General features: G+C 44.1%; 1 protein-coding gene across 4 annotated transcripts in view; it reads right to left on the reverse strand.

Moving 5' to 3' along the window:
* Positions 1 to 27,863, reverse strand: part of LOC311106863 (unconventional myosin-VI-like) — a 118,476-nt gene that overhangs the window by 20,698 nt on the left and 69,915 nt on the right. For all 4 annotated transcript variants that reach the window (XM_084149247.1, XM_084149246.1, XM_084149245.1 and 1 more), the window contains exons 16-27: positions 22,034 to 22,161; positions 21,735 to 21,830; positions 21,263 to 21,433; positions 17,498 to 17,536; positions 17,106 to 17,199; positions 15,913 to 16,043; positions 15,678 to 15,755; positions 14,851 to 14,980; positions 13,535 to 13,625; positions 12,398 to 12,548; positions 10,035 to 10,243; positions 9,323 to 9,401 (exon numbers count right to left, since the gene is read on the reverse strand). In XM_084149247.1, coding sequence (XP_084005373.1) covers positions 9,323 to 9,401; positions 10,035 to 10,243; positions 12,398 to 12,548; positions 13,535 to 13,625; positions 14,851 to 14,980; positions 15,678 to 15,755; positions 15,913 to 16,043; positions 17,106 to 17,199; positions 17,498 to 17,536; positions 21,263 to 21,433; positions 21,735 to 21,830; positions 22,034 to 22,161 — 1,397 coding nt within the window. The remainder of the gene's footprint in view (positions 1 to 9,322; positions 9,402 to 10,034; positions 10,244 to 12,397; positions 12,549 to 13,534; positions 13,626 to 14,850; positions 14,981 to 15,677; positions 15,756 to 15,912; positions 16,044 to 17,105; positions 17,200 to 17,497; positions 17,537 to 21,262; positions 21,434 to 21,734; positions 21,831 to 22,033; positions 22,162 to 27,863) is intronic.

Consider the following 27,863-nt stretch of genomic DNA (forward strand, 5'->3'; position numbering starts at 1 on the left):
TGGTACCTTCTTTAGTCTCTCTCCCGTCTCCCAGTCTCCGTCTCTTCCTCTGTCCCAGTCTCCGTCTCTCTCTCCCTCTGTCCCAGTCTCCCTCTGTCCCAGTCTCCGTCTCTGTCTCCCTCTGTCCCAGTCTCCGTCTCTGTCTCCCTCTGTCCCAGTCTCCGTCTCTCTCTCCCTCTGTCCCAGTCTCCCTCTGTCCCAGTCTCCGTCTCTGTCTCCCTCTGTCCCAGTCTCCGCCTCTGTCTCCCTCTGTCCCAGTCTCCGCCTCTGTCTCCCTCTGTCCCAGTCTCCGTCTCTGTCTCCCTCTGTCCCAGTCTCCGTCTCCCTCTGTCCCAGTCGCCGTCTCCGTCTCCCTCTGTCCCAGTCGCCGTCTCCGTCTCCCTCTGTCCCAGTCGCCGTCTCCGTCTCCCTCTGTCCCAGTCGCCGTCTCTGTCTGTCTCCCTCTGTCCCAGTCGCCGTCTCTGTCTCCCTCTGTCCCAGTCTCCGTCTCTGTCTCCCTCTGTCCCAGTCGCCGTCTCTGTCTCCCTCTGTCCCAGTCGCCGTCTCTGTCTCCCTCTGTCCCAGTCGCCGTCTCTGTCTCTGTCTCCCTCTGTCCCAGTCGCCGTCTCTGTCTCCGTCTCCCTCTGTCCCAGTCGCCGTCTCTGTCTCCGTCTCCCTCTTTCAGTCGCAGTCTCTCTCTCCCAGTCTCCGTCTCTCTCTCCCTCTTTCAGTTGCCGTCTCTCTCTCCCTCTTTCAGTCGCCGTCTCTCTCTCCCTCTTTCAGTCGCCGTCTCTCTCTCCCTCTTTCAGTCGCCGTCTCTCTCTCCCTCTTTCAGTCGCCGTCTCTCTCTCCCTCTTTCAGTCGCCGTCTCTCTCTCCCTCTTTCAGTCGCCGTCTCTCTCTCCCTCTTTCAGTCGCCGTCTCTCTCTCCCTCTTTCAGTCGCCGTCTCTCTCTCCCTCTTTCAGTCGCCGTCTCCCTCTTTCAGTCGCCGTCTCCCTCTTTCAGTCGCCGTCTCCCTCTTTCAGTCGCCGTCTCCCTCTTTCAGTCGCCGTCTCCCTCTTTCAGTCGCCGTCTCCCTCTTTCAGTCGCCGTCTCCCTCTCTGTCTACGTCTCCCTCTCTGTCTACGTCTCCCTCTCTGTCTACGTCTCCCTCTCCGTCTCCCTCTCCGTCTACGTCTCCCTCTCCGTCTACGTCTCCCTCTCCGTCTACGTCTACGTCTCCCTCTCCGTCTACGTCTCCCTCTCCGTCTACGTCTCCCTCTCCGTCTCCGTCTACGTTTCCCTCTCCGTCTCCCTCTCTGTCTCCGTCTCCCTCTCTGTCTCCGTCTCCCTCTCTGTCTCCGTCTCCCTCTCTGTCTCCGTCTCCCTCTCTGTCTCCGTCTCCCTCTCTGTCTCCGTCTCCCTCTCTGTCTCCGTCTCCCTCTCTGTCTCCGTCTCCCTCTCTGTCTCCGTCTCCCTCTCTGTCTCCGTCTCCGTCTCCCTCTCTGTCTCCCTCTCTGTCTCCCTCTCTGTCTCCCTCTCTGTCTCCCTCTCTGTCTCCGTCTCCCTCTCCGTCTACGTCTCCCTCTCCGTCTACGTCTCCCTCTCCGTCTACGTCTCCCTCTCCGTCTACGTCTCCCTCTCTGTCTCCGTCTCCCTCTCTGTATCACTCCACAGTCTGTGTCAGGGACTTAAGCAAATAGAGACATAGAGAAGGAGGCTATATGTGTGGTATGGCCTGATTAGACTCCTTGCACATCCACTAATGAGCCTTTCCTCTGCCTGTGGGTCCCTGAGGGGCTGTTAGCTGTAGTCTACAGGAGCTGGCCACAATCCAGGGTCAGGGGATAAGCAGCCTTAAGGTGTGCAACTACGGCATGGAGTCCACGGTACCAAGCCAAGCACATATTTATCTTTTGGTCAAGTTTTCTACTGGGGAAAAATACAAGTGGCACGGTTGAAAAGAAGATCACACTTTTTTTGGCAATAAGATCAATTGAGAACTTGGGTTCAGAGAAACACCTGCGTTGAGAGAAATTCCGTTCAGGATGACAGGATCCATTGAAGGTGGAGAAAAAACCATCACTCTAAAGTTAGAGGATGTTTGATGTAGACTTTTCCTCCCAAAACTAAAACATCTGCAATGCAAGTCATGCATATTCATGCCAACGCATACACAGAAGCCCAATGTGATGGTGATGGGGTATCTAAAGGTTAAAAAGGCTGTTTGAGTAAGCACCAACCCTGCCCCGGGCTCAGGGTGGGCTCTAGGCCAGACACTGATTTTAGGGTGCAGTTTTCAGCAATAAAAGCTAAAAGCCTGTAGATTATCCGGGGTCAGATCTCTGGGGTGCTGTCGTGCTATCCCTCTTCAGATGGACAACATGGGGAGCCAGATGGACAGTATATTAACATCAGAAGTCTAACCATCTCTACGGAACTGGAGTGAGTGGGTGTAGAAAAAGAGTCAGTGAGTAAGAGAATGAGAGAGAATGAGAGAGTGTGAGAGAGGGGGAGTGTGAGAGAGAGAGTGAGGGAGAATGACAGTGAATGAGAGTGAAAGAGAGAGAGAGAGAGAGAGTGTGAGAGAGCGAGAGAGAGTGAGTGAGAGTGAGTGAGAGAGTGAATGAGAGAGAGAGAGAGAGAGTGTGAGTGAGAGAGTGAATGAGAGCGTGATAGCAAAGTGAGAGAGAGAGTGAGAGTGAGAGAGTGTGAGCGAGAGAGTGAATGAGAGACAGTGAGAGTAAGTGTGTGAGAGAGGGTGTGTGAGAGAGAGTGTAAGATAATGTGAGAGAGAGCAAGAGAGAGAGAGAGAGAGAGAGAGTGTGTGAATGAGAGAGAGAGCGAGAGTGAATGAGAGCGAGAGTGAATGAGAGCGAGAGCGAGAGTGAATGAGAGCGAGAGCGAATGAGAGCGAGAGCGAATGAGAGCGAGAGCGAGAGTGAATGAGAGTGAGAGTGAATGAGAGCGAGAGCGAGAGTGAATGAGAGCGAGAGTGAATGAGAGCGAGAGTGAATGAGAGCGAGAGCGAATGAGAGCGAGAGTGAATGAGAGCGAGAGTGAATGAGAGCGAGAGCGAGAGTGAATGAGAGCGAATGAGAGCGAGAGCGAGAGTGAATGAGAGTGAGAGTGAATGAGAGCGAGAGCGAATGAGAGCGAGAGCGAATGAGAGCGAGAGCGAGAGTGAATGAGAGCGAATGAGAGCGAGAGTGAATGAGAGCGAGAGCGAATGAGAGCGAGAGCGAATGAGAGCGAGAGCGAGAGTGAATGAGAGCGAATGAGAGCGAGAGCGAGAGTGAATGAGAGCGAATGAGAGCGAGAGCGAGAGTGAATGAGAGTGAGAGTGAATGAGAGCGAGAGCGAATGAGAGCGAGAGCGAATGAGAGCGAGAGCGAATGAGAGCGAGAGTGTGAGAGAGAGTGCCAGCACACCCCACAGGCCCCACCCACCACCAGAGCATCACCACTTCCATCAGTTTAGCCAGACTGGACCGGGCCCAGCCTACTACCCCGCACCAGACCATCACCTCTACCAGACCAGAGAGGAAACCCCCCGGCCCAGACCTGGCCCCACTCCACTCCACAGGGCCCAACAGCAGGACCAGCGCAGCTACGCGGAGGTCCTCAGAGGACAGGAGAACCCTGTAGGGTTGAGTGAGATTAAACAGCTCCACACACACACACACACTGTACTAAAAGTTTACTTGTTCAATGAATAGGAATATACAAATGATATATATAACAGAACAAATGTTTGCTGTTATCCTGTTTATCTCACTCTTAACTTAGTAGTTAGTAGTTACTGTATTTTTGACTGTGCTGTTCTTTCTTTTTGCAACATGAAATCGCTATCAGTTACCATGTGGAACATTAAGGGCCTAAACTCATCAACCTTTGGACTGAAGAATTTAGCACTGGAGTTCCCAACAAATCTTAAAGATGTTGACGTCATCATTCTGCAGGAGACATGGTGTAAGGCAGACATTGTCACTCACTGTCCCACAGGCTACAGAGAGGTAATTGTGCTGTCACAGAAACACAGCTCTGTCAATAGAGGCAGAGACTCTGGAGGATTGATAATTTGGTACAAATCCGAACAACAAAATCTAATTGATCCCCTCAAAATTGGTAAATATTACATTTGGTTAAAACTGAAAAAATAACTTGTACTGACAGAAAAATAGGTGTTCCTTTGCGCAAAGAAGGCATCAATTTAGCAGTAAAAAACATCAACTCTATATACAGATCTGGAAAAAAATTAAGAGACCACTGCAAAATGATCAGTTTCTCTGGGGGTTTTTCGCCGTGCACTTCACCCAAGCTGCCGTTTGCCATTCTTTTTGTAGGTCACTTGATGTCATCCTACGGTTGTTGAGTGACATTCGAATGAGTTGGTGGTCATCCCGGTCAGTAGAGAGTCGTTTTTTCGCCCTCTGCCAGTCTGTAGCTTTGTTGTCCCCAATGTCTGCTGCTTGAACTTGTTCTTATGAACCGCCGTCATTGACATTTTAAGGATGGAAGCAACCTGACGCTCACTGTATCCCTCTGCCAGTAAAGCCAGTATTGAACCCTTCTTTTCCTCACTCAAAACTTTTGGCATGGTCAATAGTTATTTTTTGATTAAAATTACTTTTGAGGTACTATTAGCACTGTTTTTGCCATCCAGCTGGTCCTATTGCAAGAGGATAGTGATGACCACAGCAGTGGTTTTTATACTTTTCCTTGTTAAATAAGATTTGGTTCAGGTGATCACCTAATCAGTACCTAATTCAGTAGAATGAGGTGTGTCTGTGTTGGAATTCAACAGACACTGGAATGGAAGTCATACACGTAGAGATGCTGATTTAAGAAACATTTGCAGTGGTCTCTTAATTTTTCCAGAGCTGTATGTATATATATATATATATATATATATATATATATATACACACACACACACACAGTGGGGAGAACAAGTATTTGATACACTGCCGATTTTGCAGGTTTTCCTACTTACAAAGCATGTAGAGGTCTGTAATTTTTATCATAGGTACACTTCAACTGTGAGAGACGGAATCTAAAACAAAAATCCAGAAAATCACATTGTATGATTTTTAAGTAATTAATTTGCATTTTATTGCATGACATAAGTATTTGATACATCAGAAAAGCAGAACTTAATATTTGGTACAGAAACCTTTGTTTGCAATTACAGAGATCATACGTTTTCTGTAGGTCTTGACCAGGTTTGCACACACTGCAGCAGGGATTTTGGCCCACTCCTCCATACAGACCTTCTCCAGATCCGTCAGGTTTCGGGGCTGTCGCTGGGCAATATGGACTTTCAGCTCCCTCCAAAGATTTTCTATTGGGTTTAGGTCTGGAGACTGGCTAGGCCACTCCAGGACCTTGAGATGCTTCTTACGGAGCCACTCCTTAGTTGCCCTGGCTGTGTGTTTCGGGTCGTTGTCATGCTGGAAGAGCCAGCCACGACCCATCTTCAATGCTCTTACTAAGGGAAGGAGGTTGTTGGCCAAGATCTCGCGATACATGGCCCCATCCATCCTCCCCTCAATACGGTGCAGTCATCCTGTCCCCTTTGCAGAAAAGCATCCCCAAAGAATGATGTTTCCACCTCCATGCTTCACGGTTGGGATGGTGTTCTTGGGATTGTACTCATCCTTCTTCTTCCTCCAAACACGGCGAGTGGAGTTTAGACCAAAAAGCTCTATTTTTGTCTCATCAGACCACATGACCTTCTCCCATTCCTCCTCTGGATCATCCAGATGGTCATTGGCAAACTTCAGACGGGCCTAGAAATGCGCTGGCTTGAGCAGGGGGACCTTGCGTGCACTGCAGGATTTTAATCCATGACGGCGTAGTGTGTTACTAATGGTTTTCTTTGAGACTGTGGTCCCAGCTCTCTTCAGGTCATTGACCAGGTCCTGCAGTGTAGTTCTGGGCTGATCCCTCACCTTCCTCATGATCATTGATGCCCCACGAGGTGGGATCTTGCATGGAGCCCCAGACCGAGGGTGATTGACCGTCATCTTGAACTTCTTCCATTTTCTAATAATTGCGCCAACAGTTGTTGCCTTCTCACCAAGCTGCTTGCCTATTGTCCTGTAGCCCATCCCAGCCTTGTGCAGGTCTACAATTGTATCCCTGATGTCCTTACACAGCTCTCTGGTCTTGGCCATTGTGGAGAGATTGGAGTCTGTTTGATTGAGTGTGTGGACAGGTGTCTTTTATACAGGTAACGAGTTCAAACAGGTGCAGTTAATACAGGTAATGAGTGGAGAACAGGAGGGCTTCTTAAAGAAAACTAACAGGTCTGTGAGAGACGGAATTCTTACTGGTTGGTAGGTGATCAAATACTTATGTCATGCAATAAAATGCAAATTAATTACTTAAAAATCATACAATGTGATTTTCTGGATTTTTGTTTTAGATTCCGTCTCTCACAGTTGAAGTGTACCTATGATAAAAATTACAGACCTCTACATGCTTTGTAAGTAGGAAAACCTGCAAAATCGGCAGTGTATCAAATACTTGTTCTCCCCACTGTATATATTCAGGCAAACTGCAAAAGAAGCACAACGTAAATGTATAAAAAACAAAAAAGACCACAGATGACAACTGGTTTGATGCAGATTGTAGAATTATAAGGAAAAAACTTAGAACACTATCAAACCAAAAGCACAGAGACCCAAATAATGGTGAATTACGCCTTCATTACTGTGAGACTTTAAAACTCTATAAACGTACACTCAGAACTAAAAAAGCACAGTACAACAGCAAGCAGCTGACACTAATTGAGGAGTCCATAAACACAAACAACTTCTGGCAAATTGGGAAAAAAATAAAAAAATACAAACGAGGAATTAGCGATACAAAATGGTGACATATGGACAACCCATTTTAAAACACTCTACAACACCGTTCAAATTGACATAAATGCAGAACAATGCCAAATTCATGAGAAGTTGAATGGATTAGAAAAAGCTATAAAGGACAATCAAAATCCATTGGACTCCCCAATTACTGACCAGGAGCTCTATAAGAAACTTCAGGCCCTCAAATTTAAAAAAGCATGCGGACCTGATGGCATCCTAAATGAGATGCTCAAATTCACTAGTGCAAAATGTCAATTGGCTATATTAAAACTGTTTAATTTGATCCTGAGTGTAGGTTATTTCCCTGATATCTGGAATCAAGGACTCATAACCCCAATCTTTAAGAACGGATACAAATTTGACCCTAACAATTACAGAGGCATTTGTGTGAACAGTAACCTGGGGAAAATGTTCTGTAGTATTATAAATGTAAGAGTTCTAAATGTACTTAATAAGCACAGTGTCTTGAGTAAAAGCCTAATTGGATTTATACCAAAACGTTGCACGACCGATCATATTTACACCCTACACACCCTGATAGATAAACATGTCCACCAAGTTAATACCAAAATGTACCGTTGCTTTATCGACTTCCAAAAAGCATTTGATTCTATTTGGCATACAGGACTGTTCTACAAAGTTATTGAAAGTGGTGTAGGGGGTAAAACATATTACATAATTAAATCAATACGTGCAGCATCAAAATTGTCACGAAAATAACAGAATTCTTTAACCAGGGGCAGGGCCTTCGCCAGGGTTGCAATCTGAGCCCTGCACTCTTCAATATTTACATATACGAATTGGCCACTATTCTAGAAAAATCCCCAGCCCCTGGTGTTAAGTCTCCACAATTCAGAGGTTAAATGCCTGCTCTTCGCAGATGACCTATGCCTGCTGTCAACCACAGCACATGGCCTACAGCAGAGCCTGGACCTGCTAGAGCAGTACTGCCAGACCTGGGCCCTGGCAGTAAACCCCAAAAATAGTAAAATAATGATTTTCCAGAGAAGATAGACCAAAGTTTCAGGGAATTAGACCAAAGTTCTCAATTGGTACAAAATATGTAGAGTACTGCACACACTACAATTACTTAGGTTTAAAAATAAGCTCAACTGGACACCTTAATGATGCAGTGAATGAACAGAGAGAAAGCATGCAGGGCATTCTATGCCATAAAAAAGAAAATCAAATTGAAATACCTCTTAAAATTTGGCTAAAACGAATTGAACGTGTCATTGAACCAATTGCACTTTATGGCAGCGAGGTGTGGGGTCCACTTGCAAAACAAGATTTCACCAAATGGGACAAACACCCCATTGAAACCCTGCATGCACAGTTCTGTAAGATTATCCTACGTGTCCAGAGGAAAACTACAAACAATGCATGCATGGCAGAATTAGGCCAATATCCACTAATAATACAAACTCAAAAAAGAGCAATTAAGTTTTGGAAACATCTAAAATAAAGTGACCCCCTCTCATATCATTACCAAGCCCTGCAATGCCAAGAGCTGAGCAAAGAAAAAAAAGAGTCCCCTCATCCAGCTGGTCCTGGGGCTGAGTTCACAAACCTGTTCTACTAACACACTGAAGCCTCAGGACCAGAACATCCAATCAATCAGACTAAACCAAATTACAACACAGTCAAAACAAAACTACATTGCTTATTGGGAAACACAGGCACAAAGTAAAATGCAGTGCTATCTGGCCCTAAATCGACAGTACACCGTGGCTAACTATTTGACCATTGTTACTGATCAAAACCTTAGAAAAACCTTGACAAAGTACAGGCTCAGTGAGCACAGCCTTGCCATTGAGAAGGGTAGACACAGGAAAACCTGGCTCCCTGTAGAGGAAAGGCTGTGCAACCACTGCACCACAGCAGAACCTGAGACAGAGCTGCATTTCCTGACAAAATGTCAAAAATATAAAACAATTAAGAGTGTCATTTCCCCAAATTTGAAACAATTTTTCAAGGTTTCAAAGACCTCTCTGATGAGAACAGGCTACCCGTCCTGTTGGGGGAGGACGCAGAGAGCTGTGGGTTGGCAGCGCACTACATTGCTGCCACTAATAAGATGAGGGACAGTGTCTGACAGACCAACCAACCTGCACATGTCCTCTATATTGTTATTGTTCAATGGTTATTTTGACCCTTGGTTATTGTTGTTACTGTTGTCCCGTTGACAATATTGATTTTTATTATTTTTATTATGTTAAGTGTAAATATCCAAAGTAAGCTTTGGCAATATGTACATTGTAACGTCATGCCAATAAAGCAAATTGAATTGAATTGAATTGAGAGAGAGAGCGTGAGAGCGAGAGCGAGAGCGAGAGCGAGATAGAGGTGGGGTAGAAGAGCAGCACAGAAGTTTGAGTTTGAGGGAGTTCATCTGCCAGAGAACATTGAGAAGTGGAGCATTGTGCTACACCCTGCGGCAAACATTGACAAGGAGAAACCAAACAGGGGAAGAAGAACACTGTCAATAACCTGAAGCTTCCTCTCCTCTTCTTCTCTCTTCTTCCGCTCCTCTTCCTCATGTTTTCTCTTCAGCTCCATCTCCGCTTTCCTGAGGAAGAGGGAGAATAAGAAAGGCTGTTAGGGTCTGGTGTCACAGCGAGTCATAAAGGTTGGACTTCCTAATCAATACTGTACCATAAGTAATGGAAAGAGCCTCTACTCTACTATACAGCAGTTCCTCAGTCCTAGTCAAGGTCATACAGTTTGTATATCAATACTTTATCCACCCTGGTAGGACGCTGCTACAGAACTAAGGGAGGTGAAACAGATTAATCAATTAAATTGGAACCAACCAATAAATAATCCACCCTGTGGGACCACTGGAAGAGCCCTGATAATTGCATTACGACATCTATGGCTATCAAGGTCCTCTGACACGGTCATGCTCAAAGTGCTTCAGCAGTAGGTAGGCCTAATTATTAGACCATTTCCATGACGATGCCCTTCAGTTACCAGGCATATAAAGTTGGCAGAGTTGTCGGAGGTCCATAAAGTTTTGGTAGTCGTCTCTAATGCCTTAAATTAGGATCTAGTGATGGATACAATGGGCCATTAGTTCTGCTTAAGGGTTTTATACACCAATGGAAAGAGGGGAGGACACTAAGCATGACTAATGTGTCTGAGCACCTCTACACTCTCTTTTCATCCCCATCTCTCCATCCCTCCATCCCTCTCCACTCACAGGCGCCTGTCATCTTCGTCCTGCTTGCGGCGCTGCTCCTCCTCCTCCCTCCTCTTCTTCTCTCTCTCCATCTCTTCCTGGATCTTCTTCAGTCGCTCCTTCTCCTCCTCCTCCTTCTTCTTGTTCTGCATGGCGGTCAGCAGTTGCTCTGACCGGGTCACCAGGGCCTGGTACTCGTGGTCGATGTCCATGCGGGTCATGACTGTGGTCTGAGGGGAGAGTAGAGTAGCACCCCGTGAAAAAGGCAGCAGCCAAAATGGCAGAATTGTATTGAATTCAGTAAAGACTAAGCAAGAACAAACATGTATAGGGTGCAGTGTCCACCCCATCTCTACATTGAGGGGGGAGTAGGACACAGGGACAGGTAAGGTGTGAGACAGAGAGATTTCATTTTACCCTTGAAACCACAAACACAAACTAATACAAAATCGTGGTGCGTGTAGGGATAACGCTTCGGCAGCCTTGCTGGCTCGGTCGAATTGGCTATCGAAGGGTCTAATTAGCCCCTACATACTCAATTTTCACTCCCTCAGGTTTGGACACTTTCGGAAATGGAGGGGCGAGGGGCGAGGGGAAGGGACTGGTTTGGGATTCAGCAAGTGTCTCCTTGCAGCAAAGAGAAATACAAACTGGAACACCTTCCCGGACCATCAAGACCCATGCCTCAACTAATTGGTCTTGATGGCCTGGGAGGGTATTCAAGTTCATATTTCTGTTGGGTGCAATCTCCTTCCCTGAGCACTCACACATTCATCCCAATCAGAGCCCTACATTTGTGACTGCTGGCATTTACAGAGCTTCCACAGACAGTGGTGTAGGTTTGAATTAGAGGCAAATGTGTTATAGCAACACTCTCTGCTGCTGATGAATATTCATACGCATCTGCAGTCAAAGTAACCTTTTATCAGAAGGCCTTATTCTGCTCCGCAGCTGTGGGCCTGTGTTTGATGTGCTCTACTATCGCCCGAGGACACGGATACAGAGCGTCTCCTCACTCGGTTTTCATAACCCAAACATCCGTTGAATTATGCTTTGTCTACGACATCAGACTCTGAAGTCACACTTAGCAGCACTTGATGTTAGTTTCACCTTAAAAGGCCCACGACTCTATACAATAAAACGTTTCACCTTTAAAAGGCTAACAAATCAGTTGGACGCAAAGGAATTAAATGTTTACCATGCTTTTTCACGGATCACGCTACCATCATTAACAGAACCCTGAAAACGCAAAAGTGAAGTCAAAAGTTAATATACACGGCTCTCTGAGACAAGATGCATATCCTCTCAAAATGCAGATCATAGCCCGTGGACTGAGGCATCCTATTAAATTCAGCCTCATCTATGATGAAAAATATCTCCTAGCTTCAAAGAAAGCCACAATGCCAACGGGTAGAGAGAGAGAGGGCCAGATTCAAATATACAGCACAGCTGCCAAAACAACATCAGGTCCTGTGAATAAATAACAAACCCTGTATTATGCTACTCGCAAAATGAGAGAAAATGATTGACACAGGGGAGTGAATTACGGCAGTCAAAGCTGCCCTCATTTAAAAGTCTTCATACCCCAGAGGTTCCCCAAAATTCATAGTCTGTACACTGAGCCTGCCATAATTGCACACCATCTGGCTGGCTGAAGCCCATTATTAACAGGTAGAGCTTTCCTCCAACTATCCACCGTGTGTTAAATATTCCACACTGGGATGAATGCGTTATAGGCGCAATGCCTTCATCACAAACAGCACCCTATTTCCTATATAGTGGACTACTTTTGACCAGTCAAATGTAGTGCACAATATTGGGAATAGGGTGCTATTTGGGACACGTCTTTGAAGTTGAGTGGATTCTATGCACATACTGGCGTAATGATGTTCAGAAAACAATGTTGAATGTTGAGAAATAATGAATTATGAAATATGGAGGTGAGAAGAAAACATGACATGCATGTCTTTGATTTCTGGAAAAGAATAGAGCTAGAGTTTTTGAAAATAGTTGAAGGGAGAAGTTTGACTGTAGGAATGCTTGAGCCGATCTCATACACTTTGATTCTATACACATGCTGGGGTATTGACATTCAAAAACAATGTTGAATATGGAGGAAAACAAGAAATCATGAAATACAGAGATATACAGAGATGTGAGAGCAAGTTGTATAGAGGTTTTCAAAGTTGAATGTGTAGAAATAATGAATATTGAAATACAGAGAGTTCCAACAAACGTTCTTGACGAAATAGACGTTTTTGGATTCATAGACAAGAGGAGAAAGAAGGGGTTATGTAGAAGTTTGACTTAAAAGCAGAAAGGAGAGATTTCATAGAACTCAGAGAGGTTGCAGAATGGAAGGCTGGTGGTATTATCTCACAGACCTTGATTTTGACCATGGTTGCGTTGATGGAGACATCCAGCTCCTGGATCTGCTTGCTCATCTCCTGCTTGCCCTCCTTCAGGCCGGCGATAACCTCGTTGAACTTATCCATCCTGTTCTTCAGGTTACGAACCTTACCCAGCCCGTCGATCCTGTACCACACACACACACAGTTTGTCAAAGACAGTTGGTTTTCAAAGAATTACAAAATCGTATGGTAACCCCCGTCCCACTGGCCTAGAGGCTCTGAGCCCAGTTGCATAAAACATCTTAAGGGTTTACCTTAAGGAATAATGTTCCCTTACCTAAGGGAATTGTTTAAGGGCATTGCATAGAGCCCCTCAAATATTTCCTTAGGTAAGGGCATACTTAAGGGGTTTTACAGTAGTTTGAAGGCATGTATGGCAGAAAGAATATCTGGTTACCATGGACACGACCTGATTCACTGACTAAATGTCTCATCAAAGAGAGCTTTCATTTTGTGAGATAGCAAAATAGAACATCTACAATCAAGACAGGATAAACAAATTGCTTCAGACGATAATAAACCATGTTTCTTGTTACTTATTATATTGCTTTCTAGTGCAACAAGCTAGCTTACAGAGTACCTATAGCTAACTAGCCAGCTAGCTTTGTAGCCATGGATTGTGCACCTTCCATTGTTTAGCTAAGTAGCTAGCTGGTTGATGTTTTCCTTTTGTAACCAGAACAGATGAAAGCAACATTCACCTCCACAAATACTGTTTACATTGATATCCATACTGAATGAAGCAGTTAAGGGACCTCACTGGCACCCTTAACCTTTTCACTTAATTTAAGGGGGAACTACACCTTAAAATGTGTTGTGCAACTGACTTAAAATTAAGGAAATTGTAAGGGAAAAGATAAGGGGAAAATGAACTTAAGGTGTTTTATGCAACCGGGCCCTGTGGTAATCAGTACAGATCTCCTGGAGCTTTACAAAAATAATAAGACAGAGCCTTGCGGCACCAGCTGGTACAGAGAATACTGTCTCCGTGGAGATGCATGCATGATGTGCTAAGCAGCCTGGCACCCCTGAGCTGTGAAAGTGCAGTATAACGAGGAAGAGGTGGAGGGAAGGAGGGAGGGAGGGAGGGAGGGATTAGAGGATACCCACCGCGGCTTGTGCTTCCTCCTGCACAGCCACATGCGCACAGTCTTCTGCATCTTGATGCAGGCACTGGCGCGGTACATCATCTTATTCTTCACTGTGGGAGACATGGAGCAAGAGAGAGGGAGAGAGAGAAGGGAGAGAGGGAGAAAGGAGAGAGAGAGAGAGAGAGAAAGGAGAGAGAACGTGACAATGAGAGCCCAGACACCCACAGACCAGACCTGCGGTGTGCCGTTGCTAAATGAATATTGGGGACACGCTGCACAGTACACTCCACAGCGGTAATTCACACAGAAAGAGCAAACGATATGGAAATGTTGCCTCAGTGAGAGGTAAACCCAATGGGTCAAAGATTGTCTGTGACTAAGTGTATATCCCAAATAGCACTCTAATCCCTTATTAGTGCACTACTTTTGACCAGAGCCCTATGCACTACATAGGGGATAGGGTGCCATTTGGGACGCAGACCAAGGAGTTGCACCACCTTTTGCCCTCAGAACAGCCTCAATTCGTCAGGGCATGGACTCTACTCTCAAACATGTTCCATAGGGATGCTGGCCCATGTTGACTCCAATGCTTCCCACAGTTGTGTCAAGTTGGCTGGATGTCCTTTGGGTGGTGGAGCATTCTTGATACACAAGGGAAACTGTTGAGCTTGAAAAACCCAGCAACGTTGCAGTTCTTAAAACACTCAAATCAGTGCGCATGGTACCTACTTCCCGGTTCAAAGGCACTTAAAACTTTTGTCTTGCCCATTCACCCTCTGAATGGCACACATACACAATCCTTCAACCTGTCTCCACCCCTTCATTTACACTGATTGAATTATCCTGGTCGGTCTATGTCATGGAAAGAGCAGGTGTTCCTAATGTTTTGTACACTCAGTGTATACTGTCTGGGCAAGTAATAGATCATATCTGAAGGACTGAGGTGAACTGTCTGCCAACACATCCCCACAGCACGTTAGAGTAATGGAGGAAAAAGCAATATCTTGGCCCAGGTTGAAGAACTTTAAAATGAGGCGGTCTGATTATATCCCCACACAAAACAGATGGCCAGAGCCAGTATGATCGGAATTGGGTCGGCGCAACTGGTGCAATCACTTTAAACCATTTGTCTCCTAAAACACGTGTTCACAAAGCATATCAGCATAGGTGAGCTGATCTAGGATCAGGTCTCCCCTGTCCATATAATTGTATTCATTATGACCTAATTGGGAAAACTGACCCTAGATCAGCACTCCTACTCTGAGACGCTTTGTGAATACAGGCCCTGGTGTATAATGGTGATGTGGTAGGTAGCAAGATCATGATGTTACTCACATTTGATGACAGAGAGGGAACACCACTGGACCTTCTTCCAGCGGCTGCAGATGAGCCACTGGTTGACCTTCTTGACCAGCTCTGCCAGGTGGTCAGGGTCCGACTTCATGATCTGATCAAACTCTTTAAACTGAGGTGAGGATGGATGGAGGAAAGAGGTATGAGAGCGGATGGAAGGATGGATGGAGGAGGAATGACAGAAGGATGGCGAGTGAAGAAATAGAGAGATGAGAGAGAAGGATGGGGGAGAGATGTGAGAGAAGGATGGGGGAGAGATGAGAGAGAAGGATGGGGGAGAGATGTGAGAGAAGGATGGGGGAGAGATGTGAGACAACATAGAGCAGTCAAAGGCACTTTCCCCTCTAAAACAGCCAATAGTATGCGGATGTTCCCTGCTCAGCGGAGATAACAATAGGTATATCAATTGAAAGCCATAACAGCAGTACCTGTCTGGTAGGGGTCAATAGAGGATAACATATTGATTTATTTATAAGCACCAAACTACAGAGCTACAATGTCAAAGTTACACCTGTCCCACACAGTGATCGCCTGTGACAGAGTCCAATTACGCCATAACCGACACGCAGACATTTTTATAAAGGGCCTCCGAACCGCACATTTATCATCACTGACTAATTAATCTCTTCCAGAAATTAATACCCCCTGTGTTAGATCGGCATGGTTTATTATCAAAACCCCTTTCCCCTCACAGTCAAATGACTAATACTGATTCCTTTGAAGTCCATTCAGTCTGAGGAACATTGTAATGATGAGAACCAGGGAAATGACAACAGCACAGAGACAGGGACAGATCATGGAGTTCTCACCTTCCCAGGTCTGAAGAACACTCTGGTCAGCCCAAACTTGTAGTCGTTCTCGTTCAGACCCAGCGCTTTGAATAAAGCCTGCAGCACAAACGCATGATGTCAATACATGTCATATCAACATGTCAAACTGTGTTTGTAGAGAAGCCCAGAGCAGGGCCAGTGTGTGTTTGTGTGTGTGTGTGTGTGTGTGCGTGTGTGTGTGTGTGCATATCTGTGTGTGTCATGAGGCACTGACCTTGCAGAAGAGCCTTGGGTCCAGGCGAGTCAGCTTGGCAGGCATGTACTGTTTGTACATGTTGTAGAGCTCATGGAATGGAGCTCTGGAGGGGAAGCCTCCCTGCATGAGGTCTAGCACAGACACCATTCCTACACACAGACATACACAGGGTCACTCCAGCTCAACTGAACATCTTGGCAGTTGTAACTAATGGCAGCTTTATTATCGAAGGAAAAAAATCGAATGATGCCTCAAATAACCTTAAATAATCGAATATTGCATCAGAAGTTAAGGCATGACACTTTCTCCATTTCAGAAATATATTATTTATTGTACAACACTAGCTAAAGCTTTAATCTTCTCCTTTTCAGTCAGTGGTAAACCTTAAGACACATTTCTCTGACTCATTCTTCCAATGTATCAAACTAACATTTGCTGACTTCACTCAGTCCACCACCCACTCAATACAGTTAACGCACTACAATTTGTACTTTATCTCAGAGAGCTGGAGCACAGTCTCTCCCTGTATCTGAGGGATCACTAATGAGTTTGTGTAGATAAAAAAAATAAAAAATACAGGAATCTCCAAGGATACAGAAGAAAAGCATGTTAAATGTAGTATGCAAATTGAACAGGAGAATGGGACTTTTAATTTGCTTAGCAGCCTTTAGTTTAAAGGTCTGAGAAAGAGAAAAGTTCAAAAAACACTCAAGTAGAACAGCTCTTGGCTATTGTCCCCAGCGGGCCACCGCACGTACACCCATCTAGATCTAGGACGAGGACGATTGCTGTGGAACAGGGCACTGTCAAGTTCAGGTCACTGGTAGGAATTTGTGATGAACAAGCAGAAATGTAGATGCTATACAGTAGCTCTTCTCCAAATGTAATTGTGTGCTAATTTGTGGAGAGGAAGGAAAACTGAGTTTTCAGTAAATGCATGTAAATCACACTGGTCATTTTGCATTTGATTGCTTTCTGGCGGATTAAAATTCCACATCTGTAGTCAGGTCTCCCTGTGTCGTTGTATGCAAGTTAAATATAAACTAATTAATAATTAACTGGATTAGCGCTTTACATAGTACGGTGGGGAAACTTCACGTCATCCATCACCAATGTAGAGTGTGTGTTTTAAATGGCACCCTTTTGACCAGGGCGCATAGGGAATAGGGTGCCAAGTTGATTAGTCCTTCTCTTTAGGACTATATACTGACCTGAGCACTGCAGCTGAGAGAGGATCTGGGCCCCTTCAAACTGGTGGCTGACCATCTTCAGATTGGGCTTGATACAGCGGATGAAACTGGAGCCCTGGGAGGGAGAGAGAGAAGAGGCTGTTAGTCATAAAGATCCTATTCAATTGAAGTGTTCTATATGCAATTTCAAGCTGTTAGCCCTGACAGCAGCCACAGTGAAGATGGCCACAGTGCACCTCTTTGGTGACCCAGATTGGTTAGACATCAGCTTAGGCATTATGGACTGACAAAATAAAACATTTCCCTGGGAGATCGATAAAGTTATATTATAGGAGACCCGATCTCAACTCAAGTTAGATACCCTGTGAGTGGGTTAAAGCAGTAAATCGTTTAGCACTGTAGTAAATACTAACCGTGCTGCGAAGCTTCTCCAGTAGAATGTTCAGCTGGGTCTGTTGATGTAAAAGAAGAAAAGAAAACCTTTGTTTAGTGATACAGACAGACTTTACAGACCTGTCTAGTCTCTTTCTGCCTCCAGCGCGCCTGTCCAAAACTCAAATCAACAGCTACTTAAGCAACAGTACAGCCGTGAAGGGCACACATTTATGGTTGAAGCGCATTGAAACTAAAACAAAAGAGATTCCGTTTTAATGTAATTCATGCAAACAGGCCTAAATACAACACTGATAGGACCACAGGAACAGAGGGACAGACACAGACGGAGGAATGCATGGTAGCCAACTAACTGTGCATTGTGGGATGGCAGACAGACAGACAGACAGACAGACAGACAGACAGACAGACAGATAACCGCTTGTTGGCCCCTCTCTGTCACTGTTCTAGAGCTCTTGTTGCAAAACCCCTGTAACCTTCCCAACATGTCCAGGTTTTCCAGAAATCCCAGTTCGAATTCCCCCCTGATTTCAGGAACTGTCCAACCAGGATTTCTGGAAAACCTGGGAATTTTGAGAAAGTTACTGGAATTTTGCAACCCTAGTCTGCAAAGAGCTGTGTTTAACAGACTGATTGGTCTAGGGACCACCACTGGGACATTAATATTCACCCGGCAGGATATCACATCGCAAATGATCAGCTGAAAACGCTTCCTATCTCACCTTGTAACTCTGAGAACAGACGGGTACTAAACGCTGCATCACTGATCAGGCCTTAGTCAAGCTCAAAGACTTATGATCTATATCACTATTTCTACAGTAGCTGCCTTATTTACAGTAGCTCCATAATATTTACAGTAGGTGCCTGGCAGGCAGTCATATTGGGTGCAGCTGCCAACTGGCATGCACATAAGTCTTGTATTTATTGTACTTGTCAGAATTTTTACGTGGTATCGTAGCACGGTAATTGGACTTTAGGGCAATTGATCGATGGTCATTGATCCTGTCAGTAAAGATTGATCTGATCCTACAAGCTATGGATCTCGCTGTGGTCTATAACAAGTTGCAAAATATTGACACTACTGTACACTGTCGATACTGATATGGATAACATCTAAATTAATTGGAATTGAAAGCTGCCAACATCCAGATATCATTAGCAAGTGTTTGCTGTGAGCTGAATTCAGATTCAAAGTATGCATGTTGTGGTGCAAGGGACAAACTGTGGAGGGAGGCAGCACAGAGACAAGACTGGGGAGAGAGGGGACAGGGGGTGGCTGGAAGCGGTTAGCTGGAGAACATCAGGCCGTTCACTGCATTATTCACTGATGCATTGTGGGGATTCGTAACACACAACAGCACAAGACGAGTTACCTTATTTCCCTGGCTGATTCTACGAGTCATCACGACTGATTTTACCCCCCCTACGTTTCTGCTTTTCCTGTCAGTATTTCTCCCTCTCTCTACACACCTTCTGAACTTTAAATCACAGCTATGATGGGGGGATATGGAAAGGAGACAGAGGGAGGAGGAATGAAGAACAGAACAGAAAGGGAGGAGGAACAGTGGGAGGGAGAGGCATTAGAACACCACAGGTAACAGGATACAGAGAGAACATGAACTCTGCGGAAACTAAACGAAAGGTAGATTCAATCAGACAACACCTTCAAAACACATTATGCAACCGAGAACCCGGTTCAAATTACCTCTAAAATTGTAATAACTTTTTGTAACTCTCTTGTATTCTAACTTTTCTGCTTCTCTCCATGGTCTAGGTGCAGTGTAGTTCCATGACAGCTAACAATAACTTCTTATTAACATGACTAAATATTTCACTTAATAATAACAACAACAACAACACTTCTTACAGGATCAATATAACTTAGCATAGAGTAAGGAAGGACATCACTGTTACGACCATAAAGTAAACATATAGCATTGATGCTACTGTTTTGCCTATAAAACACAGGATTAACATACTTGAACATAGGGAACGGTGGTTGCGTCCCAAATAGCATCCTATTCCCTACATAGTGCATTACTTTTGACCAGAGCCCTATGGGCCCTGGTCAAAAGTAGTGCACTATTTACAGTGGGGAGAAAAAATATTTGATACACTGCCAATTTTGCAGGTTTTCCTACTGACAAAGCATGTAGAGGTCTGTAATTTTTATCATAGGTACACTTCAACTGTGAGAGACGGAATCTAAAACAAAAATCCAGAAAAACACATTGTATGATTTTTAAGTAATTAATTTGCATTTTATTGCATGACATAAGTATTTGATCACCTACCAACCAGTAAGAATTCCGGCTCTCACAGACCTGTTAGTTTTTCTTTAAGAAACCCTCCTGTTCTCCAGTCATTACCTGTATTAACTGCACCTGTTTGAACTCATTACCTGTATAAAAGACACCTGTCCACACACTCAATCAAACAGACTCCAACCTCTCCACAATGGCCAAGACCAGAGAGCTGTGTAAGGACATCAGGGATAAAATTGTAGACCTGCACAAGGCTGGGATGGGCTTCAGGACAATAGGCAAGCAGCTTGGTGAGAAGGCAACAACTGTTGGCGCAATTATTAGAAAATGGAAGAAGTTCAAGATGACGGTCAATCACCCTCGGTCTGGGGCTCCATGCAAGATCTCACCTCGTGGGGCATCAATGATCATGAGGAAGGTGAGGGATCAGCCCAGAACTACACGGCAGGACCTGGTCAATGACCTGAAGAGAGCTGGGACCACAGTCTCAAAGAAAACCATTAGTATAACACTACGCCGTCATGGATTTAAAATCCTGCAGCGCACGCAAGGTCCCCCTGCTCAAGCCAGCGCATGTCCAGGCCCGTCTGAAGTTTGCCAATGACCATCTGGATGATCCAGAGGAGGAATGGGAGAAGGTCATGTGGTCTGATGAGACAAAAATAGAGCTCTTTGGTCCACTCGCCGTGTTTGGAGGAAGAAGAAGGATGAGTACAACCCCAAGAACACCATCCCAACCGTGAAGCATGGAGGTGGAAACATCATTCTTTGGGGATGCTTTTCTGCAAAGGGGACAGGACGACTGCACCATATTGAGGGGAGGATGGATGGGGCCATGTATCGCGAGATCTTGGCCAACAACCTCCTTCCCTCAGTAAGAGCATTGAAGATGGGTCGTGGCTGGTTCGTCCAGCATGACAACGACCCGAAACACACAGCCAGGGCAACTAAGGAGTGGCTCCGTAAGAAGCATCTCAAGGTCCTGGAGTGGCCTAGCCAGTCTCCAGACCTGAACCCAATAGAAAATCTTTGGAGGGAGCTGAAAGTCCGTATTGCCCAGTGACAGCCCCGAAACCTGAAGGATCTGGAGAAGGTCTGTATGGAGGAGTGGGCCAAAATCCCTGCTGCAGTGTGTGCAAACCTGGTCAAGACCTACAGGAAACATATGATCTCTGTAATTGCAAACAAAGGTTTCTGTACCAAATATTAAGTTCTGCTTTTCTGATGTATCAAATACTTATGTCATGCAATAAAATGCAAATTAATTACTTAAAAATCATACAATGTGATTTTCTGGATTTTTGTTTTAGATTCCGTCTCTCACAGTTGAAGTGTACCTATGATAAAAATGACAGACCTCTACATGCTTTGTAAGTAGGAAAACCTGCAAAATCGGCAGTGTATCAAATACTTGTTCTCCCCACTGTATAGAATAGGGTGCCATTTGGGATGCCTACCATGTTGAGCAGCGCAATAATAAAGTGTGGTAATAAAAGGCTTGGGATTAACATTCGTCCTCACCTTGAATTTGTTGCCGACGCTGATGAAGCTGAGTTTGCCGGCCTTCTGTTTGGCATCCTTGGTGTTGTTGGAGTTCTCAAAGAGCTCCCGGATAAACCGGTCTTTAGACTCACTCACCAGGCACTCCAGGGACATGTGCAGCGCGTCATTGTTCTTCTCCACAAACTTGGTCTGCAATTCAGAGAAAATGTAGAACCTTGAAGATGCAGAAGTACCCCGTTCACAAAAAGGCTACTCTGTTTGGAAGATAAGTGGGTCATTCATATTAAAAAACATGCTTTGAGTTCCACCTGCTGGGTTATGTGCAGATTTCAAAGCAGGAGAATGTTTGGTTGAAGATGCTGCAGTATAGGCCTACCACAAGGACATTGTGGATAACATAAATACACCTGATAAAATCATAAAAAAGGTGTGATGTTGTTTTTTGCCTTCAGACATCCTGCTGAGTCATTGTGTGTGAACCTCAACGTACCGTCTCATAGCACACTGCTCCTGCAAAGTGTCTGACGATGAATCCCTCGTCATCCCTCACATTCCTGTGGACTTGCAGCTTGGATTTCCTAGGCACCTGAGGGACGCATCACACACACACACACATCATCCATTTTAAATAAGTGAAACACAAATACAACCACTGAAGCATGACCTATTCCAATGGCTTAACAAAGAAAGAAAACACACGACTGACATTACAACTGCTAAAAACGCACACACATGCACAGCCTATAACACACAAAAAGGACATGATTCCTGGTTAAAGTAAATACTCACGGTCAGTCGGAAGTGGTTCTTGTGCTTGTTGTGTACGGTCTCTGCAAAGTGCTGGTCGCTGGGCTGAGGTAGACGGTTCTCTTCATCCAGGATGTCCAGGATGCCCACCAGCTTGGCCTCCACAAGGTCTGTAAACAGACAGAGGTCAAAAGGTCAAGGTATTCCAAAATGACTATATCCAATCATCTTCCAGCTTTCGAGCTATACTGTTGCTTCCTGTATTTCATTAGGGGTTTAGTCTTTGTATAGCCCAGGGCCGGATTACCAAATGCAGTAGTCCGGCCCTGACCAGGGCCACTGAATAATTTGTATGTAGAAGGAATGAGAAGCTCAGTTCTGGTGACTTTTTAAAATGACATTCCACTCCAAATTGAATGAAAATAAAATGATGCTGCCACCATCTAAAATATAATTTTTATTTGTTTAAATTATTTCTACATAATGGACCATGCATATACAGTTGAAGTCGGAAGTTTACATACACTTAGGTTGGAGTCATTGAAACTCGTTTTTCAACCACTCCACATATTTCTTGTTAACAAACTATAGTTTTGGCAAGTCGGTTAGGACATCTACTTTGTGCATGACACAAGTTATTTTTCCAACAATGTTTACAGACAGATTATTTCACTTATAATTCACTGTATCACAATTCCAGTGGGTCAGACGTTTACATACACTAAGTTGACTGTGCCTTTAAACAGCTTGGAAAATTCCAGAAAATGATGTCATGGCTTTAGAAGCTTCTGATTGACATCATTTGAGTCAATTGAAGGTGTACCTGTGGATGTATTTCAAGGCCTACCTTCAAACTCAGTGCCTCTTTGCTTGACATCATGGGAAAAACAAAAGAAATCAGCCAAGACCTCAGAAAAAAATTGTAGACCTCCACAAGTCTGGTTCATCCTTGGGAGCAATTTCTAAACGCCTGAAGATACCATGTTCACCTGTACAAACAATAGTACGCAAGTATAAACACCATGGGACCACGCAGCTGCCATACCGCTCAGGAAGGAGACGCGTTCTGTCTCCTAGAGATGAACGTACATTGGTGCGAAAAGTGCAAAAATCAATCCCAGAACAACAGCAAAGGACCTTGTGAAGATGCTGGAGGAAACAGGTACAAAAGTATCCATATCCACAGTAAAACAAGTCCTATATCGACATAACCTGAAAGGCCGCTCAGCAAGGAAAAGGGGAATGCTTGCAAGCCAAAGAACACCATCCCAACCGTGAAGCACGGGGGTGGCAGCATCATGCTGTGGGGGTGCTTTGCTGCAGGAGGGACTGGTGCACTTCACAAAATAGATGGCATCATGAGGAAGGAAGATTATGTGGATATATTGAAGCAACATCTCAAGACATCAGTCAGGAAGTTAAAGCTTGGTCACAAATGGGTCTTCCAAATGGACAATGACCCCAAGCATACTTCCAAAGTTGTGGCAAAATGGCTTAAGGACAACAAAGTTAAGGTATTGGAGTGGCCATCACAAAGCCCTGACCTCAATCCTATAGAACATTTGTGGGCAGAACTGAAAAAGCGTGTGCGAGCAAGGAGGCCTACAAACCTGACTCAGTTACACCAGCTCTGTCAGGAGGAATGGGCCAAAATTCACCCAACTTATTGTGGGAAGCTTGTGGAAGGCTACCCGAAACGTTTGACCCAAGTTAAACAATTTAAAGGCAATGCTACCAAATACTAATTGAGTGTATGTAAACTTCTGACCCACTGGGAATGTGATGAAAGAAATAAAAGCTGAAATAAATCATTCTCTCTACAATTACTCTGACTTTTCACATTCTTAAAATAAAGTGGTGATCCTAACTGACCTAAGACAGGGAATTTTTACTAGGATTAAATGTCAGGAATTGTGAAAAACTGAGTTTAAATGTATTTGGCTAAGGTGTATGTAAACTTCCGACTTCAACTGTATATCAGGTCTGCTATTAGCAATAAGCATTATCACCTGTAGCACAACTGATAGCAGCATAGTGGCTATAAATAAATGGGCTGAAGCATGGGGTGCCTACCTGCATTTACCCTATTGAGCTAATCATTAGCTAGATCCCAAATGTGATTATTTAACTAATTAGCATCTTATTGATGAACTTACATAAACGCAGTAAATCTATAATATAGGTCTACCTGTTAGGGTAACACGCCCCCTGCCTGTACTTCTCACAGAAACCACTTACATTTATATTTTAGTCATTTATCAGACGCTCTTATCCAGAGTGACTTACAGGAGCAATTAGGGTTAAGTGCCTTGCTCAAGGGCAAATCGACAGATTTTTCACCTAGTCAGCTTCATGTCACAATTTTTTCCCCCAACACATTCCTGGTTGCCAATACTCTTACTGAACAAAAAATGTAATCTGTCTCATCACAAGTTAAGTCACTCCCCCAAAATTATTTAAGGTAGGGTGCGTTTTACCCCAAGTCACCCTACAATTGACCCGTCTTACATTTAGCCCCACTCTCCCCTATTCACTCACTGCAAATAGTTGAGCAGTAACATGCTAACCATCTCGCTGCTAAAAACTCAGGGTTAATTTTTTTTGCATATTTAGGAGTTGAGAAATAAATAAAGTAGGCATGGAAAGCTTGATCACATCTTTACTAATGCTGCAGAAACCTGCTGTAAAGCAGTATCCAAATCCATTGGATGTAGTGATCACAATATGGTAGCCATATCTAGGAAAACCTAGTTCCAAAGACTGGACCTAATATTGTGTATAAGAGGTCCTACAAGAGTTTTTGTAGTGATTCCTATGTTGATGATGTAAAGAATATTTGCTTGTCTGTGGTGTGTAATTAGGAGCCACCAGACACTGCACTTGACACATTTATGAAATTGCTTACTCCAGTTACTAAAATGCAGGCACCCATTAAGAAAATGACTAAAAACTGTTAAATCCCCGTGGATTGATAAGGAATTGAAAAGTGTTATGGTTGAGAGGGTTGGCAAACCGATTGGCAAACCTACTGCAAATTGAGAAATCATGTGACTAAATAGAACAAAAATAAACTATACTATGAAACAAAGATAAATGATATAAAGAATAATAGTAAAACGCTTTGGAGCACCTTAAATGAAAATGTTGGGCAAAAAGGCAAACTCAGCTCCATCATTCATTGAATCAGATGGCTCATTCATTACAAAACCCACTGATATTGCCAACTACTTTAATGATTTTTTCCTTGGCAAGATTAGCAAATAGGCATGACATGCCAGCAACAAACACCGAACCAATCCAAGTATAACTGACCAAATTATGAAAAGACAAGCATTGTAATTTTGAATTCCGTAAAGTGAGTGTGGAAGATTTGAAACAATTATTGTTGTCTATCAACAATGACAAGCCACTGGGGTCTGACAACTTGGATGGAAAATTACTGAGGATGATAGCAAACAATATTACCACTCCTATCTGCCATCTCTTCAATCTAAGTGTATGCCCTCAGGCCTGGAGGGAAGCAAAAGTCATTCTGCTACCCAAGAACAGTAAAGCACCCTTTACTGGCTCAAATAGCCGACCAATCAGCCTGTTACCAACCCTAAGTATACTTCTGGGGGAAAAAATTGTGTTTGACCAGATACAATTCTATTTTACAGTAACTAGATTAACAACAGACGTTAAAACAGACGTTACCAGTCTAACATAACACATATGGTGTTCTTTAATGCTAGCCTCTCCAACATAATCCAGGTAGAATCAAGCATTCCCCAGGGCAGCTGTCTAGGCCCTTTACTTTTTTCAATCATTACTAATGACCTGCCACTGGCTCTGAGTAAAGCCTGTGTGTCTATGTATGCGGATGACTCAACACTATACACGTCATCTACTACAGCGTGTGAAATCATTGCAACACTTAAAGAGCTGCAGTCAGTTTCAGAATGGGTGGCAAGAAATACGTTTGTCAAAACACTAAAAGCATTGTATTTGGGACAAATCATTCACTAAACCCTAAACCTCAACTAAATATTGTAATGAATAATGTGGAAATTGAGCAAATTGAGGAGACTAAACTGCTTGGAGTAACCCTGGATTGTAAACTGTTATGGTCAAAACACATTGATGCAACAGTAGCTAAGATGGGGAGAGGTCTGTCCATAATAAAGCGCTCCTCTGCTTGTTAACAACAATATCAACAAGGCAGGCCCTACAGGCCCTAGTTTTGTCGCACCTGGACTTCTTCCCAGTTGTGTGGTCAGGTGCCACAAAGAGGGACTTGGGAAAATTACAACTGACCCAGAATAGGGCAGCATGGCTGGCCCTTAAATGTACACTTAGAGCTAACATTAATAATATCCATGTCAATCTCTCATGGTTCAAAGTAGAGAAGAGATTGCCTTCATCACTACTTGTTTTTGTAAGAGGTATTGACATGTTGAATGCACCGAGCTGTCTAAACTACTAGCCACAGCTCGGACACCCATACATACCCCACAAGACATGCCACCAGAGGTCTCTTCACAGTCCCCAAGTCCAGAACAGACTATGGGAGGCACACATTACTACACAGAGCCATGGCTACATGGCTACACATCAAGTTACTCACGTAAGCAGTAAAATCAGATTACACCTTGTTTAAAAATTGTATTATAATGTATATTACTGCCTTAATGTTTGCTGGACCCTAGGAAGGGATCCACAATAAATACAAAGCTGGGATCCCCCTCTTTTTAACAAAGGCCATTGAAACCGCTGTTTTCCCCACAATTGCATTATGAATTGTTGTGCCTTGATTGTCAGCATGCATGTTTCCCTCCCTATGGCACCTGCAACTTGAATGCACCTTGAGAGGAATATTTATCATCTCGCATAGAACGCTCAACAACAAGCCGACTAGGTAAATAGATACGATTTTATTATGGGGTTGTCAGATTTTTCTATTCATTAGTCGTTTTGTTTACAGAGGAAAAGTAAATCTGGACTATTCTAGCATCTTCAAAGTGGAACATAAAAGTGTGCCTTTAATGTTCCATATATTTTTGTTGTGGCGGCAATGATGTTGCCATGGCGCAACGCCAGAGCCAAATGACTGCTGCGGAAACACTGCACTGAAGGTGTAAGATCCAGTGAGCTCCAAAAGTATTGGGATAATGACACATTTTTTGTTGCTTTGTCTCTGCACTCCAGCACTTAGATTTGAAATGATACAAACGACTATGAAATGTCAGTTTTAATTTGAGGGTATTTTTTATCCATATCGGGTGAACCGTTTAGAGATTACAGCACTTTTTGTACATAGTCCCCCTTCCCCCCTATTTTAGGACACAAAAGTATTGGGACAAATTCACTTACTGTATACAGTGGCTTGCGAAAGTATTCACCACCCTTGGCATTTTTCCTATTTTGCTGACTTACAACCTGGAATTAAAATGGATTTTTGGGGGGTTTGTATCATTTGATTTACACAACATTCCTACCACTTTGAAGATGCAAAATATTTTTATTGAGAAAACAAACAAAAATAAGACAAAAATACAGAAAACTTGAGCGTGCATAGCTATCCCCCCCCCCCCCCCCCCCTCTATTTGACCCCTCTGCAAAACATGACTTAGTACTTGGTGGCAAAACCCTTGTTGGCAATCACAGAGGTCAGACGTTTCTTGTAGTTGGCCACCAGGTTTGCACACATCTCAGGAGGGATTTTGTCCCACTCCTCTTTGCAGATCTTCTCCAAGTCATTAAGGTTTCGAGGCTGACGTTTGGCAACTCGAACCTTCAGCTCCCTCCACAGATTTTCTATGGGATTAAGGTCTGGAGACTGGCTAGGCCACTCCAGGACCTTAACGTGCTTCTTCTTGAGCCACTCCTTTGT

Source organism: Coregonus lavaretus (assembly GCF_964263955.1).
Source record: "Coregonus lavaretus genome assembly, chromosome: 31".
Taxonomy (NCBI): Eukaryota; Metazoa; Chordata; class Actinopteri; order Salmoniformes; family Salmonidae; genus Coregonus; species Coregonus lavaretus.